At 42.0% G+C, this 15,033-nt stretch overlaps 1 protein-coding gene across 11 annotated transcripts in view; it reads left to right on the plus strand.

Annotated features, from left to right (window-relative positions):
* The window catches only part of RAPGEF4 (Rap guanine nucleotide exchange factor 4), a 282,834-nt gene that overhangs the window by 151,340 nt on the left and 116,461 nt on the right, over positions 1 to 15,033 (plus strand). For 8 of the 11 annotated variants that reach the window (XM_038584850.1, XM_038584851.1, XM_038584859.1 and 5 more), the window contains 2 exons: positions 8,330 to 8,402; positions 12,395 to 12,414. In XM_038584850.1, the coding sequence (XP_038440778.1) occupies positions 8,330 to 8,402; positions 12,395 to 12,414 (93 nt within the window). The remainder of the gene's footprint in view (positions 1 to 8,329; positions 8,403 to 12,394; positions 12,415 to 15,033) is intronic. The other 3 variants (XM_038584852.1, XM_038584854.1, XM_038584860.1) reach the window with 1 other exon arrangement.

Raw genomic sequence — 15,033 nt, forward strand, 5'->3', positions numbered from 1 at the left:
CCGCTCCCTGTTGCTCCAGGATGAAGTGCAGAATCCTTACTGTGACCCACGGGCCTTACCTGTCCAGGTAGGTAAGGCCTCGCCGCCTTCCCCTCCCCCCAGCACCCTTGTCCTGACTCTCCTGCCAGACTGGCCTAGTCTTTAACAGCACACCTGTTCCCTGTCTACCTGGAAGGCTCTTCTCCCTGCCCCCTGCCCCTTACCCCCAAGGCTCCCCAGCCTCAGATTCTGTGTTCTCACCCTCTCTCAAATCTGAATTTGCCCCACCCTCCACCGCCCTCCAGTAGGAGAGAGAATTTCAAATAGGTGCTTTTTGAGTGAGACTTTATTTGCTTACCTGCAGGGTCATCTTGCTTGGGCTTTAGCCCAGGGCTCTTAAACAACTTGGGTTGGAAAACTTCCTCAGATTAGAGCTATTGTTGTGATTATCATGCTCCAAACTACTGCTCTTGGCAGGTTAGTCATGAATTAAAAATGGCCAGGAGTTGGCAAGCAGAATTTTGTCTCCATTTAGAAATATCTATCTTCGGACCAAAGGATGTAATTAAATATCATTGAAGACGCGGCAATGGAAGTTCTTTGAGCCCTATTATGCGGATGCTATAGAAATCGAGAAACAAGGAAACAGAATAACTTGGCATAAGAGGTAAACCCAGGCCAGCCAGGGATTTGCTGTGGGAGAAGCTGTACATATGACTTTAAGAGGGTAAACAGAAAAGTTCTGCTTGAAGGTTTCCATTTACAACTGCTTTACTTTCCCCCCTTCTTTCCTACTTTTCACATGTTTGAGAATTCTCTGGCTCTCTGAGATTTTAGAGCAATGTGCCATGTCCATTTTCACTTTACACATTACACATCATATGGAAGTCATGAAAAAGCTCTTGCCGAGAAACAGAAAAAAGGGGGGCCTAAACGTTAGATCCTTTTTCTAAGCTCTTCTCCCCCAAAATTCTAATGCTTTCAGAGAAAGTATAGATGACTTGTTTGCCATTACATTTTATGAACTCGGCCTTAATAGGTTGGGAGAACCTAGTACAGATACAATGAGTGGGACATTATGATAAGACATAGTCTCAGACACTGCCCCCCCCACCCCACTAGCAGCCCTTTTCTAGTCTGCCCCAATCCTGGCCACTCCCTGCCACGAGCTCTTATTAGCACGTCCCTGTTCTGAGCACATCCCCTCTCCCCCGAGTGTTCACAGCAATGCCTATCAGTCCTCCTTGTGGCTTCCTGTTTTTAATACTTTTCTAGCACTGATATTCCAGGCTAAGGATGCTACTTATGCTTTCCCTGAAGCCTATTGATCTCCTAGGCAAGAGGGGTGAGGAGCAGAGGTGATGTTTCTGGGAAGGAATATGCCCAGAGCCCACATCTTAGCCTGGCTGCTTCTGACCAGGCAGGAATGTAGTGACAGCCGTGTCCTGCCCTGGCTCCCCTGTGGAGGCTCCTGCTAGCAGCCTGTGGATAGGTCTTGGCAGCAGGCTGCAGCTTGAAGAACACTCAGAGAAGGCCATACAGTGTGTCAGGAAGACCTTCACCTGCAGAATAGGGCATCTTGCTCCATCACGACCTTATTTTCTCTTGTCATAAGGGTCCAGCTAGGGTTCAAGCTGCCAGCCTTCCTTTATTCTGTTAGTCCTGCTTTGTAAACCCAGACTGACCTTTCAGAATGTTACTTATCATGGCTATGCCTCCTCCCCCAGCAGATGCCACCCAGCTCTGGTATTCTGGCTCCTGGACTACAGCTGTTCATATGGAGACTTGGTGCAAATTAGAGAAAAGCAGCCCTAGCTCTGGGTGGGAGCAGCCCCAGGCTGGGGCTGAAGGCTTGTGGAGCAGAGCTGGATTTATCCCCCTGGCACCCCTTTTACCACATGGTTGCTCTTCCAGCCTGAGATTGTCATCTTTTGTCCCTTCTTCAAAAATATTAGTATAGCCAGTAGCACATCTCCACCTGGATTTAAGGACAGGCTTTTGGCGTCACCAGCCCAAGGATGCTGTCCCTCCCCTCTACTGCATGCCACACCCCTCATTCTGCTTTCCCTCTTCCCTCTGTTCCAAGCCACAGACACTGACTTGGCTTTACAAACTGGCCAATTATAACTCACAGGTTCATTTTTTAAAAAATATTCTTTGAATATAAAATGGTTCTGATGACTGAAAGGCTCTACTTACTTTTGTGAAATTATTTTTGGGCTTGCTCTCTCGTGCCCTTCCTTTCTCTTTGGACAGTGTTACCTTGTAGGTATAAAAGTCGGCAGTACCCTATAAAATTATTACTTATCCTATAAATTTATTACTTAAATTCCTGTTCCTCCACAACCTTGTTTAACAAGCCAATAGATGTATTAAGTCTTTACATTGCATATATCTGCAGCCTTAGGAATGTCATGCCAAGAATGTTCTTTCCTAAAGCTGAAGGCTCTCTGCTTGGAAAACTCAAATACAGTGTGATTATCTTGATGAATCCTTGGTTGTTTATTTTTATTATTATCGGCAACTATTTATTAAGTGCCTAAACATGTGCTGTGTACTTTTATAGATTTTATTACTCATTTTCCCAGTGGCCTTGAAAGATGGGACTCTTTATTCCAAGAAACTGAGGTGACCAACTTACTCAAGTTCATACAGATCGCATGTGGTAGGATCAGAATTAAGACCCGGTTCTTGTGCGGTTCGGATGTCTGCACGCTTTTCATAACATCAGAGGTTCTGGTTTTTTCCACTGAAGTTCCCTGAATGCAGAGGAAATCAATACATACTGCCCGGGGTCCAGACCCTTTGTAGCTAGAAGTAGCCAGCAGCAAGCTCAAAATTTCTTTGAAGTCTCATGCTTTAATCTTTAAAATTTATGCAAATTTAGCTTTCTACTCCGTAATATAAAAGTATAAAAGTAATCCTTTAAACTACTTGACGTAGAATAAAATTTAAGCTCCAGGAAGAGCTTCTGTTAACCCCTGTCACATCTCCTCTGCCCTGCTGCGTGCCGCTCTAGGGCCCTGCACGCCTCAGCTGGAGAAGGTCAGCCTTGCACTGTGGTGTGTCTCAGTTCAATTCCCAGCGCCAGTTTTGTTGATAAACCTCTCAGGTGCAAAGCAACCTGTAATTTGGCCAATTCTCCACCATAGAAGTCTTTCCAACGGAGTAGGCTCCTTAATACTTGGTAGACAAATCCTAGATTGGTCCTTGTTGATTCTTCACGGAAATCTTTGAGTGACATCGGTCTGGCTTAGAAGTTCAGGAGTTTGTCTTGTGATTTTGAACTTTTAATTTTAAGAAGCAAAAGTCATCTTTCAGATGAAATTGGTCTTGGAACTCCAATTTTTAAAATAGTTAAAAGGAAGACACTCTAGTTGCCATCGGGGCTGAGGTTCTGCTGGCCCTCCTTGCCTGAGGGTCGTCCAAGCAACCCAGAGTTCAGTCCAAGGAGCCATGGGTCTAATTCAGAGCACCCACTTGAGGTGAAGTGAAGTTGGAATGCTCAGGAGACTTGTCTGAGTTGACCCCGCTGACTAGAGGCAAAGCCAGGAGTAGATCCTAAGAATGAAGCGTACCAGATTCTCCTTAGACCCTCGAAGGCCCTTGTGGTTTTCTTGTCATATGAACTGAAGTCCTAACTGCTCTCAGAGGTCATGGAGGGCTAGGGAATGGAAATGTTGAAGAGTCCTCCTGCCAGGGGCCTTCCACATTGAAGACAAGTGTCTGTGGCAGTTAAAGGCATAGCCTTTCCCAGGTGCATGTGGTGATTTTAAAATGATTGAGTGAGGCCATTTAAACTATTGATGTGTTAGGATGTGTTGGGATCCAGACAAAGGGCTTTGCACAGAGAGGCCCCTCCAGGGCCCCAAGGAGGACATTGTCAGGGGCCTCAGCCAGGCCACTGCACACCCCAGCAGCCAAGGTATGGAAGGCATGTGGGAGAGACATTGAGTAGCCACCGTGAAAAGGTGGCTGAGTCACCTCAGAAAAACTGTCAACTCAAGATTAAAGCTGGCCTTGTGCTGGAAGCCTTGGTGACTTCCCTTTAGTTTTATTCTGTTTCTCAGAAAGCTTGAAGTGGCTTTTAAACTTCAATGAAGATATGAATGGCTCCACCATCTAGGTTTACTAATACAGTCATCTCTCATTTTTTCAATTCACTACTTTAGTGCCAATAAACGCTATTACAAGGTAGCCCAGTATCTAATCCCCCAAGTCCCCCCTCTGGAGGATTGTATGATCAAAGGGAATTACTCCCGGGACACCTGGGTGGCTCAGCGGTTGAGCCCCTGTCTTCGACTCAGGGCATGATCCCACAGTCCTGGGATCGAGTCCCACATCAGGCTCCCTGCATGGAGCCTGCTTCTCCCTCTGCCTGTGTCTCTGCCTCTCTCTCTGTGTCTCTCATGAATAAATAAATAAAATCTTTAAAAAAAAACACACACATAAAGGGAATTACTCCCACCTCCACATGTGTAAGAGAGAAGAGCTGTCCAGTGCACTGCCATCATTATCCCGTGCTGCCAGGCCCCATACACACTCTGATGGTTGATGCTGAATTGCCACTGCAAGCCAGCACCACCAGTCCATGCCAGCAGCCACAGTGGGTGATGAACAGAGACAACTAAGTCTCTCTCCCATGTGACCCTTAGCCACCCAGATCTCTTTCCCAGAGGCAGTCTTTGTTATAACTTTCTTGTTGTATATGTCCAGAGATAGTCTATGCATTTACAAATCTTTAGAATTGTAAATCTTTATGAATATTCACATACGCACATCTATTCTTTTATCCCCACCAAATGGTGGCATACTCTGCACACAGTGCTATGGTTTGCCTTTTTTTAATTTCACATTATATTGTGGAGATCATCCTATGTCAGCGGGTGGTGCTGCTTCACTCATGGCTACATAAAATTTCCAGCATCATCTCTTCATCAGGAAGCGCCCAGGTGCCATCTGCTTGTGGACATTTGAGTTATTTCCTGTTTGACGTTGCTGTAGTTTTGTTTGCTGTTACAGACAGATACACGTGTTTGCATGTGTATTCAGGTATTTCGGGAGCTCTAGGGGAGGTTCTATGCTCAAAGGAAACAGACATATAATGTGATGGATACTTCCAAATTACCTTCCGCTGAGATTGTCTCATTTTATACTCCCGGAAGCAATGTATGAGATAACTAATTGTGTGTTAGTAAATTTTTTGAAACTTTATCAAATCGGACAAGTGAAAAATGACATCGCACTATGGTTTTAAGTGCCTTTCTGTTATGAATGAGGCTCTACGTCTTTTCGTATGATATATTCTTTTACAGACTGCTTTTTAACTGGTGCTTGGAAAATGACGTGCTGCCCAAAGATCAAGCAGTAGGCAATTTATTTAGGAATCCCAATTTTCTGATCTATTTTCTGATTTAGATTTTATTTTAGTTAGCTGTTTTTATCCTAATTAATATAGGGTGTACCGCACGATGGTACATAAGAAATCAACTTTCCTGCTGTAGTGAATGTTTTCTAAAAAATGCCCCATCAATTTTAAAAGGTTGGCTTTTTATTTATAGACACTAAAAATTTTTTAAGATTTATTTATTTATTTGAGAGAGAGTGTGTGTGCATGTACACTCATGGTAGGTAAGGGGCAAAGGGAGAGGGAGAGAATCTCAAGCAGACTCCCTGCTGTGCATGGAGCCCAACATGGGCCTGGATCCCTCGACCCCAAGATCATGACCTAAGCTGAAATAGAGTCTGATGCTTCACTGACCGAGCCACCCAGGCACCCCTAGGATACATATTAAAATTTCATCCCGGGGTCACCTGGATGGCTCAGTGGTTGAGCATCTGCCTTTGCTCAGGGGGTGATCCCTGAGTCCCGGGATCGAGTCCCACATTGGGCTCCCTGTGAGGAGCCTGCTTCTCCCTCTGCCTGTGTCTCTGCCTCTCTCTCTCTCTCTCTCTGTATCTCTTATGAATAAATAAATAAAAATCTATAAATAAATAAATAAACAAACAAACAAACATTTCAGCCCTGTTTTTGCATTCCCTGTATACCAGAATTTATTCTACTGAAACCAATGTCTTATTAAATAAAGTACTTTATGAGTTAAATTCACAATCACATTTATGAAACAGAAATTTGAACATCAAATGGATATTATGGAAATGTTACATTTCTTAGTTGTGATAGTGGTATTGTAGTTTTGTTTGGGGAAAAAAAAAAGAGCTCTTGCCTTTCAGAGATAGCTACTGAAATATTTATGAATCAAAAAGCATGATATATGGTATTTGTTTCAAAATAATTCCAGAGGTAGCAGGTGGATAGGAGTGTAGAGGAAACAACATTGGTCATAAGTTAATAATTATTGAGGTGGACATTAGGTATGTGTTATTCTATTTTTATACATGTTTGAAATTCTCCATAAAAATTCTAAAATTCAACAGGTATGTTGCAGAGATAGACACTTCACAAGAGCAAAGGGCCTGTCTGCTTGTTCTCTGCAATGAGCCCTGTGCTTAGGACATTGCCTGCACACAGTAGGTGTTCAGTACATACACATCCTAAATCTGGTCCACCTTCTGATTGCTCAAGGGCTGCCCTATTTTCTGTTCCTGGAGCAGCAGCCCTGTTCCTGTGCTCTATGAATGAACAACAGACCAAGTGCTGTGCAGCTAAAGGAAGGCAAAGGCCCATTCATTGAGGGGTCAGGGAGGTCCTTCCATGGAGCTCATGGGAACTGACATTGAGGTACCTGAGACAAAGAACATCCACCACATCCAAAACATTTCCAAGCAAAGCAAAATTGCTCCTTTAATTTAACATAGAATTATTTCTTTTAAAGAGCCTGGTAAGGAATTGCTAACAGTAAGAAGAATAATTCAAAAGGCTGTAGGGGATCACAAAACCTTTTTAGAGCACATCCCCATCTGCTCTCTATAAGCCTGTTTTGTTCAGAGTCCAGCATAATATTGTGCCCAGAAACGTGCTTAATCAATGCTCTCTCGTGAGGAAGAAGAGTAGATGGTGGCATAAGAAAGAAGAGAATCAGAACTGGGAAGCTGTCAAAGGAAATGTCAGGAATTCAGGGTGATAGATTAGTCCTGTGGGTATGTTTGAGTGATTAGTTAACTCAAAGGCAGAGAAAATCGTGATTTTTAATGTTTGCATGCAGGTGTTAGTATAGTTGCCTCAGAATGAGGCAAAAAAGGGATTAAAAAAAAAAAAGCTAGTCACATCTTGACTAGAAGAAGGTTCTTTTGAGAAATTGTCAATGTTACATTACAAACACCATTCAAATCTACCAAATGGGCCAGATGTTTGCTCAAACACTGCATATCACCAGCTGCCCATTGCTACAGATGAAGGCTTTTCTGCTGACGCCTGTGTAACCCACAAGCACATTACAGAGTGTTGATTCTTTTGACGCTGTTTAACATTTATGTGTCATCATAATTATAAACCATAAATATACATGACACCATGCAATAAATAAAATTGCCTGGCTTTCATTCTAAGAGGGGAGGAGGCTGTATTTATTACCTGAGAAGACACAATGTCTAATATCCATTTGCCTTCTTTGTAAACGTCACCCTTTTCTTGGTGGATGCTCTCTGGTGGCTTTTTGCTCACCAAACCTTATCCCTTCAAAACAGCACAGACTTTGGAGGCTAATGGATATCTCTGAGCCCCAGGTTTTAAGGCATGCCTGGACCAAGGATCAGGGGAATACAATTCAGAGGAATCCAAATCATTCTAAATGAAGCCAAACCATTCTATTTGACAACATACCAAAAGTTCTTTAGGGGTCACGTAACGGGCAGGTGTACAGTGTAAAAGGAAGTAGGTAAATGGAAGCGAATCAGCTTCTTTCAAAACAGACGTTTTCCAGAGATGCATTTCTTTTTACTCTGAAAGAAAGCTGATTCGGTGCTATTCACCTATTAAGAAGGGAGCACAATTATTTGTATCTGCATCTATAAAATCCAAGTGTCTCTGCCTCCAACAAAAACCTGAGCATGTGTTTGCCGGAGTGAAAAGCAGGGCAAGAGGTGGAGGGGGAGGGTAAAGACCCACGCAATTGGGTTAGTCAGTCACAGGTACTTAAAAGAACTGGCTGGGGTATTAGCCCCTCCCTGGGCAGGGACACGGGGTGCTTTCAGCCTTATCCAGGAAGACCTTTTACAGCACAGCATCTTTATTTAGAGCACAGATCCCAGACAGCACATTTCATGGCTTTGTAAATACTAGAGTCAGATGCCTACTGACACCCAACATTTCTGCTTTTTAGTGTGTAAATAAATGAATGCTCCGAGTGAGTAAATATCTGTGCATTGAGTTTACAATCTTGTCTTTCAGAAATATCGACAGTACATGGCAGGACTTCTGGCTCCTCCTTATGGTGTTATGGAAACGGGCTCTAACAATGACAGTAAGTGGAAAATGTGAACATTTTGTATCTAAAAATTTGTCGTGCGGTATGTGTTTTCATATGACAAAAAAATATGTCCTACACCAGCTTGACAGAGTAAGTCTCCAGACTCTTTTGTGGATAAACAGACCTGCCAGCCCACACTTGAGTTATTTTTAAAAGTTGTTAATATACTATTATTTTGTGGTCTTAGCTGATGGAGGTATGCTCTGGTACCAGTTGGAACTTCATACTTAAAGTGCTCTCTCAAAATCTCTCCATTTTATGGTGAAACCTAGTATTTCTATGCTCTTTTAAAAATAGGATTTCTGAATTGTATTTGTCTCAGTCACATCTAGACACCTGAGAGCCCCACCTCTTGCTATTTTGATGCTATTGGTGTAGGAGAGAAGCAGTGTGAGTCATTATTTATTCTTTGTAAATCATGGCTCCTTCAAATTCCAGGCCTCTTATGCAACCAGTCTCTGGCTTTTCATAAAAGACGGGACGTCTTTCTCTGCGATACTCTTTTTCTCATGGGTACCCACTAGATTCAAAGAAATCCTGCCTCCTGAATCTGTCTGTTCACCGGTATCAAGAGCATCTTTTTAATGCTCATTACTGGCCCTGGGAGTGGCTTGTGCTGAGTCCTCTTATTTGGCTCTTGAACGTGTATGGGTGGCAAGGTGCCCAGTGCTGGGTTTTTGGAGCTGTCGCACTTCAGCAACTAAACAGCATGATGAACCACGTGGTGCCTTCACGCCAGGGTCTTCTGAGCAAGACTCACCCTTCAAATCCTCTCTCTAGCTTCTGCAGTTCCCACTTACTGCCAGACTTGTCACTCTACGGTGATCGTCCTCCTTGCTTGACCAAGATCACATTCCCTGCCCTCCGCCTCATAGCCTCTGCTTGCTCGCTCTCTCTTTCTCTCTCTCTCTCTCTCTGTTTTTCTTCTGTCCTTGGGGTGGGGGTCTGGCAGGGGCGGGGCTGGGGTGGTGGTGGTGGTTCAAAGATAGGTCTTTCTTTTCCTGTTCTTCCTTCCCGTGTTCTTGTGTTTTCTTTCCTGGCTGATGAAGGGATGACCAGCTCACGAGGAGTCCTTTAGTTGAAATCCCAGCTGTGCTGTCTCCTCTCTGTGTGACCTCAGACAACACACTTCATCTCTCTCTGTGCCTTGGTTTCCTCACAAGACCATTGTGAGGATTAAATGAAGCAAAACATGTCAAGTGCTTAGAGGCCCCAGGCATAGAGTGAGCACCCCAGTGACATTAGCTATTATTTCCTCCCCACTGGTCACTCTTAAGCCCTCTAAGTCTGACTTCTGCCCCATACCTCTTGACTCAAACCATCTAAAGTCTCCAGTGACGAACCAACACCAGCCTCCATCATCATTGTTCACCATCTCTCTGCCTTTGAGTAAGACTTTCCATGTTCAGACTCCCTTCTCCCTTAGTTCCTAGGCTCCACTGCATGATCCTGGCTGTCTGGTATCTCTCTGGCTACTTGGTCATTTGGTCTCTTCCACAGGTACCTCTTCCTCTCAGCCAGAAGTTTAGGTTGTACCCAAGAGTCCAGTCTTGGCAGGTTTCCTCTTCTGTTCTTTATACTCTCCCCATGACCATCCTTTCTTACAATGGATACAAACGTCCTGAACCAATACCTCCGATTCTTCCCATGGTGGCCTAACTTTCCAAAGGACTGCTGGTTCTCTTTCCACCTGGATGTTTTGCTGGTCTCTTAAACTCACAGTGTCAGTAACAGAATACATCCTGATTCCCACAAAACCCATCCCTCCTCCCACATCTGCATTCCTCCCTGCCCTGTTCTTCTCCTGTACCAGGCTCTGAACCTCAACCACTCTAGAGCCCTCACTTCTGTCGCCTTCATGCACTGAACTTAATCACCCATCCGGTCCTTTGCTCCTTCCTTTGCAAGGTTCATGTTTTTTTTCCTTTCTGTTCCTCTGCAGCCACTAGGCCAAGGGCCTCGTCGCTCTTGACCTGAGGGCAAGAATGACTCAATTGGCTGTGAACCTTCAGTATCTCTCCCTTGGTCTACCCTACATCTGACTTACACTTGACTTATATAGAATTTTTTAAATTTACTTTTTATTGTGAAAAAATTCAAACATACAGAATGATATGGTTAACATCCATGTCTTCATCCTTTTAATTACCATTAATATTCTAATGCTTAAATAGGATTTATTAATAACAATATGCATCTTAATACTTTAAATATTGGCCTTATTTCCTTCTTCTATTCACATACAGACATTTCACCCCAAAGACTTCAGCAGATAGTTTTGAAATAAAGATTTTTCCATGCATAGCTACAACATCATTATCACACCTAATAACTGGTGTGATTTTCCTTAATCACATCAACTACTGAGTCCATACTCAGATTTTCCAAATGGAATGTCTTTATAGCTCTTTGCTCAAACTGGACTTCAAGGACCATGCTCATGCATCTGATTTTTATGTTTTAAGTCTCTTTTCATTTGAACAGACCCTCCTTTTCTCCTGAACAGACCCTCCTTATCCTCTGTTGCTCAAAACATTTTAATGATTGTCCATTGCCTGCCATGGAAGATGAAATTCCAAGATTACTAATGCCTTAGTCCAACTTTAGGTTCCTGCATGGCTCCAAATCATCTTTTTAGTGTTATTTCTCTACAGAGACCCTAATCTCCAGCCACTCAGATATGGTGATTTGTGCTGCTATGTATTTATCTTATTGAAACTCCTAGAAAGGAAGCTTCTGTTACACCCCCCACCCCACCCCCATATCTCTTAACACAATCAACTCCATTCTTTTCAAATGGTTGTTGAACAAATGAATGGAATAGTGAATGGATGGCTGGGATTCAAAGTTTCAGAGTGCTGATATTAGGCCACCTTTCCCCTTCTGATAGATTTGGGAAATAATGGCAAACATGTCTTGTTCCCCTGCTTCCTGCCTAGGCTTTTTATGTCCTAGTACTATCTCAGTTTGAGGGTCAACGTTTAATTAGAGAATGTTTTCAGATAGTTTCTTCCATTCCTACCCTTTCTATGTACTATACTACTGCCTATTAAAATGGGCACTCAGTTTTTTTAAAGCCGATAGTATAAATCCTTCGTACTCTGTTATTAAACACAGAATGTTCTGTTCCCTTGGAATTTGGATGTACTGTATTTTTACACTGCAAACTACCTCAAACTGCCCCATGGGGAAACCACGCATACAAACTACCTGTGGTTCCATCTCTCAATCTAAGGCCATTTGGGCACACTGTACTTGAGACATTAAGCTCTGCTGGGGCTGTGGACCTTCTAGTCTGGCCACCATTATCATATCAGACAGTTAACAGCTCCAAAGGAAGTGCAAGGGACCAGGGCTGCCTGTAGCTCACGAAATGTTTGTAAATGAATGAACAAATGCATTAATGGATGAATGATTACTTTTTCACTGAGAAAACTGGGACGCCCCCTGGAAACAGATACTACCATACTCAGACCTGACTCGGGAGGCAGCTTTGCCCCAAATGGAAGTTGTGTTCTGGTGGTTTTTATGGGGGACTTGAAGCTAGATTCAAATCCCTGGAGCATTATGAGGTGATTTGAAATGTAAAAAATACAGTATGCACAACTTAAAAGTTGGCATGTCTATCCCAAATTCTGAGTGTTCTATACCCAGCATAGAGGAATTAGTTGTTTTTATGGTATAAATGAATCAGAGATGGATTTTTACCTCTGGCAAAGCAAAGCATATGGTAGAAAAGCAAAATAAGCGTGAGATTTGTTGTCTGGCACACAGCCCTGATCCTGATTCATAGATTTATTTATATTACAGATTTTGGTGGGTGCTGCTATTTTTCTAAGCAGCATTATGTAAGTTTTAATGAAAACACCAACATTTTACTTTATTTGATTCAGCAAAGGATTTCAGTTCCATTTTACAGATTCGTCTTAGAATTCATGCTCTCCCTCTCTCTCTCTCTCTCTCTCTCTCTGTTTTTCTTCTTCTAGGGATTCCTGACAAGGAGAACGTGAGTAGCACTCTCTCTGCCTAGCTTCTAAAAACTGTCATAAGGTAAAAAATAATCATAGTAACCCTACCAGCCAGGAGAGCTCTTCATCCACATTCAACAGAGCAATAAATATTTTTCTAATCTTATTCTGGCATCTTTGGTGAGTCACTTTGAAATATGAGGGGGGAGAAGGTTGATTGCTCTGACATAGTCATCACATGTCCTTGATGTTAACTAGTCTGAAGAAAGGTTATTCTAGGGGCAAACAGTATGATTGCTAAGGGTTTTTCTTTTTCCCATGATGTATACAGACAAGTGAACAAATCATTACTTTAACAACACACAGAAAATTAGTCGTTTTTCCTTAGTAGGAATATAAAATATGAAATACAGGGTCGGTAGATTTTATAATTGTATCCAAGCTGCATTAAAGTCAATATTTCTCTTTGGAATCTGAAAATAAGTAATTGCTCTACTTGTTTAGGGCAGCAAGATAAGAGACTAAGTAGGTTTAGGACAAACTTTTGACCAAGAACCAGTACCAAGTGCACATTCCAAGGATGGTAGTGGTGTTGTGACATTGGCTTTACATGCAAATAATAATAACATTAATCATATATTAACTGACATCTAAATTTATTCAACAACATGGAAGGGTTAATGATGGAAATATATAGTGATTAATTTGAAGTGTTGCTTGGTGGCTCTCAGTTGTGTTACCTTCCATTATGTTCCCCAATTGCTGTACCCAAGTGGCAATGTTACAGAGTCATTACAGAGCATTCTCCTTTCCTTTCCCCGCTTTTGATTCTGTGTCTGTGGACAGAGATGTCATCTTCATCCAATTCAGATTATTTCTGTATCCCTTTTCAGAGATCTAACTAGCTTTTGATAGGTCTTCTTTTCATAATGTTGGTTTCAAGGGCCGATTTGGAATTCTGGCCTTCTGTTGTACCACTACAGATTTGTGTTCCAGACACAGCGATGTCACTTCGAATGTCACACCAAAATTTCACTTGGCTTGGTTTGGTAGAGGATTTCAGTTCTTGGCTGTGGGCCTTCACAAGCTACTTGACTTCTCAAAATATCCTTGCCTTATCTTTAAATGTGGCTATTAGTCATGACCACTTTAAGAGGCCATTATGAATATTGAATGGGATAATCTGTGGAAAGCATAGAGACTAGTCCAATAAAGTTCAGTAAATGTTAAGATTATTACTGTAATTATTAATTTGTTGAGACTTGTATAATTTCCTTGAGATCTTTTCTCCTTTGAAAAATGCCCTATCCTTTTATGAAGTAACTATCCTTTTGCCATTCATGGTTTTCCTCAAAATATTTTTCTTCAATGAACCTTTCCATTGATCTTTGCTATTAAAAAATACCTTTGTATGTTGAGCATAGCTCTTGATAATCAGGTTCATGGAAAACCAAAGCTTTAGAGTCTACAGGAACAGATTCATCCTGTCACACGATTTTGGATACAGATGTCCCAAAGCACTCCAAAACAAATAAGACACAGATCACTAGCCAAGTAAAGAGGATAAAAGAGCCTGGTGCTTCCTCATCAAGGAACCATCAGTGATGTGGAGGGCACACACAGAATGGCCAAACCGTAGGAGGTCTAAAATGTTCTAAGCTTCAAAAGGAAGCTCTGTCTCTCCTAGGTCCCTCATGACCTTTAGGTTGGACCTCCCTGCAGTGGGACAACAGACACAACGTTCTAAGCAGAGGCTTACCAGCTGTCATCCTGTAACTCACTTTGTGACAAAGTAGGAATTTGAAGTTTCCAGAAAGTTAGATACATTGAGTTGTTACCCACATATTGCCCTGAAAATTTAGGGGGTGGGCCAGGCTGTCTCCCTGATAATAGTCATAGGGTATGTTCATGTATTTGTTTGGGTCATTCGTTCTATATCAAATTCTCTAGCAAACAGAAAAACACCCTTTTTCTCTATCAGCAAATAGAGTGGATATAATGTCACCATGTGCTATTAAGAAAGCTCTCCAATGCCATCAGTCAAAGTAAAGCAAATGAGATGAAAGACATTCGTGAATAGAGTTGAATCTCTAGAAAGATAAAAAGAAGCCTAAGAGCCTTAAAGTGGTGTTAATTGGAGTTTCTCCTTTATAAGAGACAAGTTCTGTTATGATGATTTCTTTTATCCTTTACCTTCTTTAACTACATGCTGGGCAATCTTATATTCCCTTTATGTTTCTAAATAGCAATAATATGCCTGTGGACTGAAATAAAAGCACTTAGACCATTGTTTCAGTGTCCAAACAGCTTCTTTGTGGAGAGAATATATTCTCCTATCCAGCTCCTACTCTTGATTTTGTTAATCACCATGTTTAACTTTTAACCAAATATGCAGGCGCCAGTAAGTGGTGTTTTTAGCTGCCTTGCCAGCTCTACTTTATTTCCAGATGCAGCCTCACCTTGATAAAAAGAACTTCCTTTTCATAAATTGCACTTTCATAGAAATAAATGGGCTGGCAAATAACTTGCTAGATTATTTTGTTTACTACTTACAGTAATTGATAGAGACATCATTTAACTTGAGATGACACAGGATACTGAAACCTATAAAATAGTTGATAAGATATTAGAGAAATGGCCATTGAGCCAATAAAGCA

The sequence above is a fragment of the Canis lupus genome, chromosome 36 (genome assembly GCF_011100685.1).
Source record: "Canis lupus familiaris isolate Mischka breed German Shepherd chromosome 36, alternate assembly UU_Cfam_GSD_1.0, whole genome shotgun sequence".
NCBI lineage: Eukaryota > Metazoa > Chordata > Mammalia > Carnivora > Canidae > Canis > Canis lupus.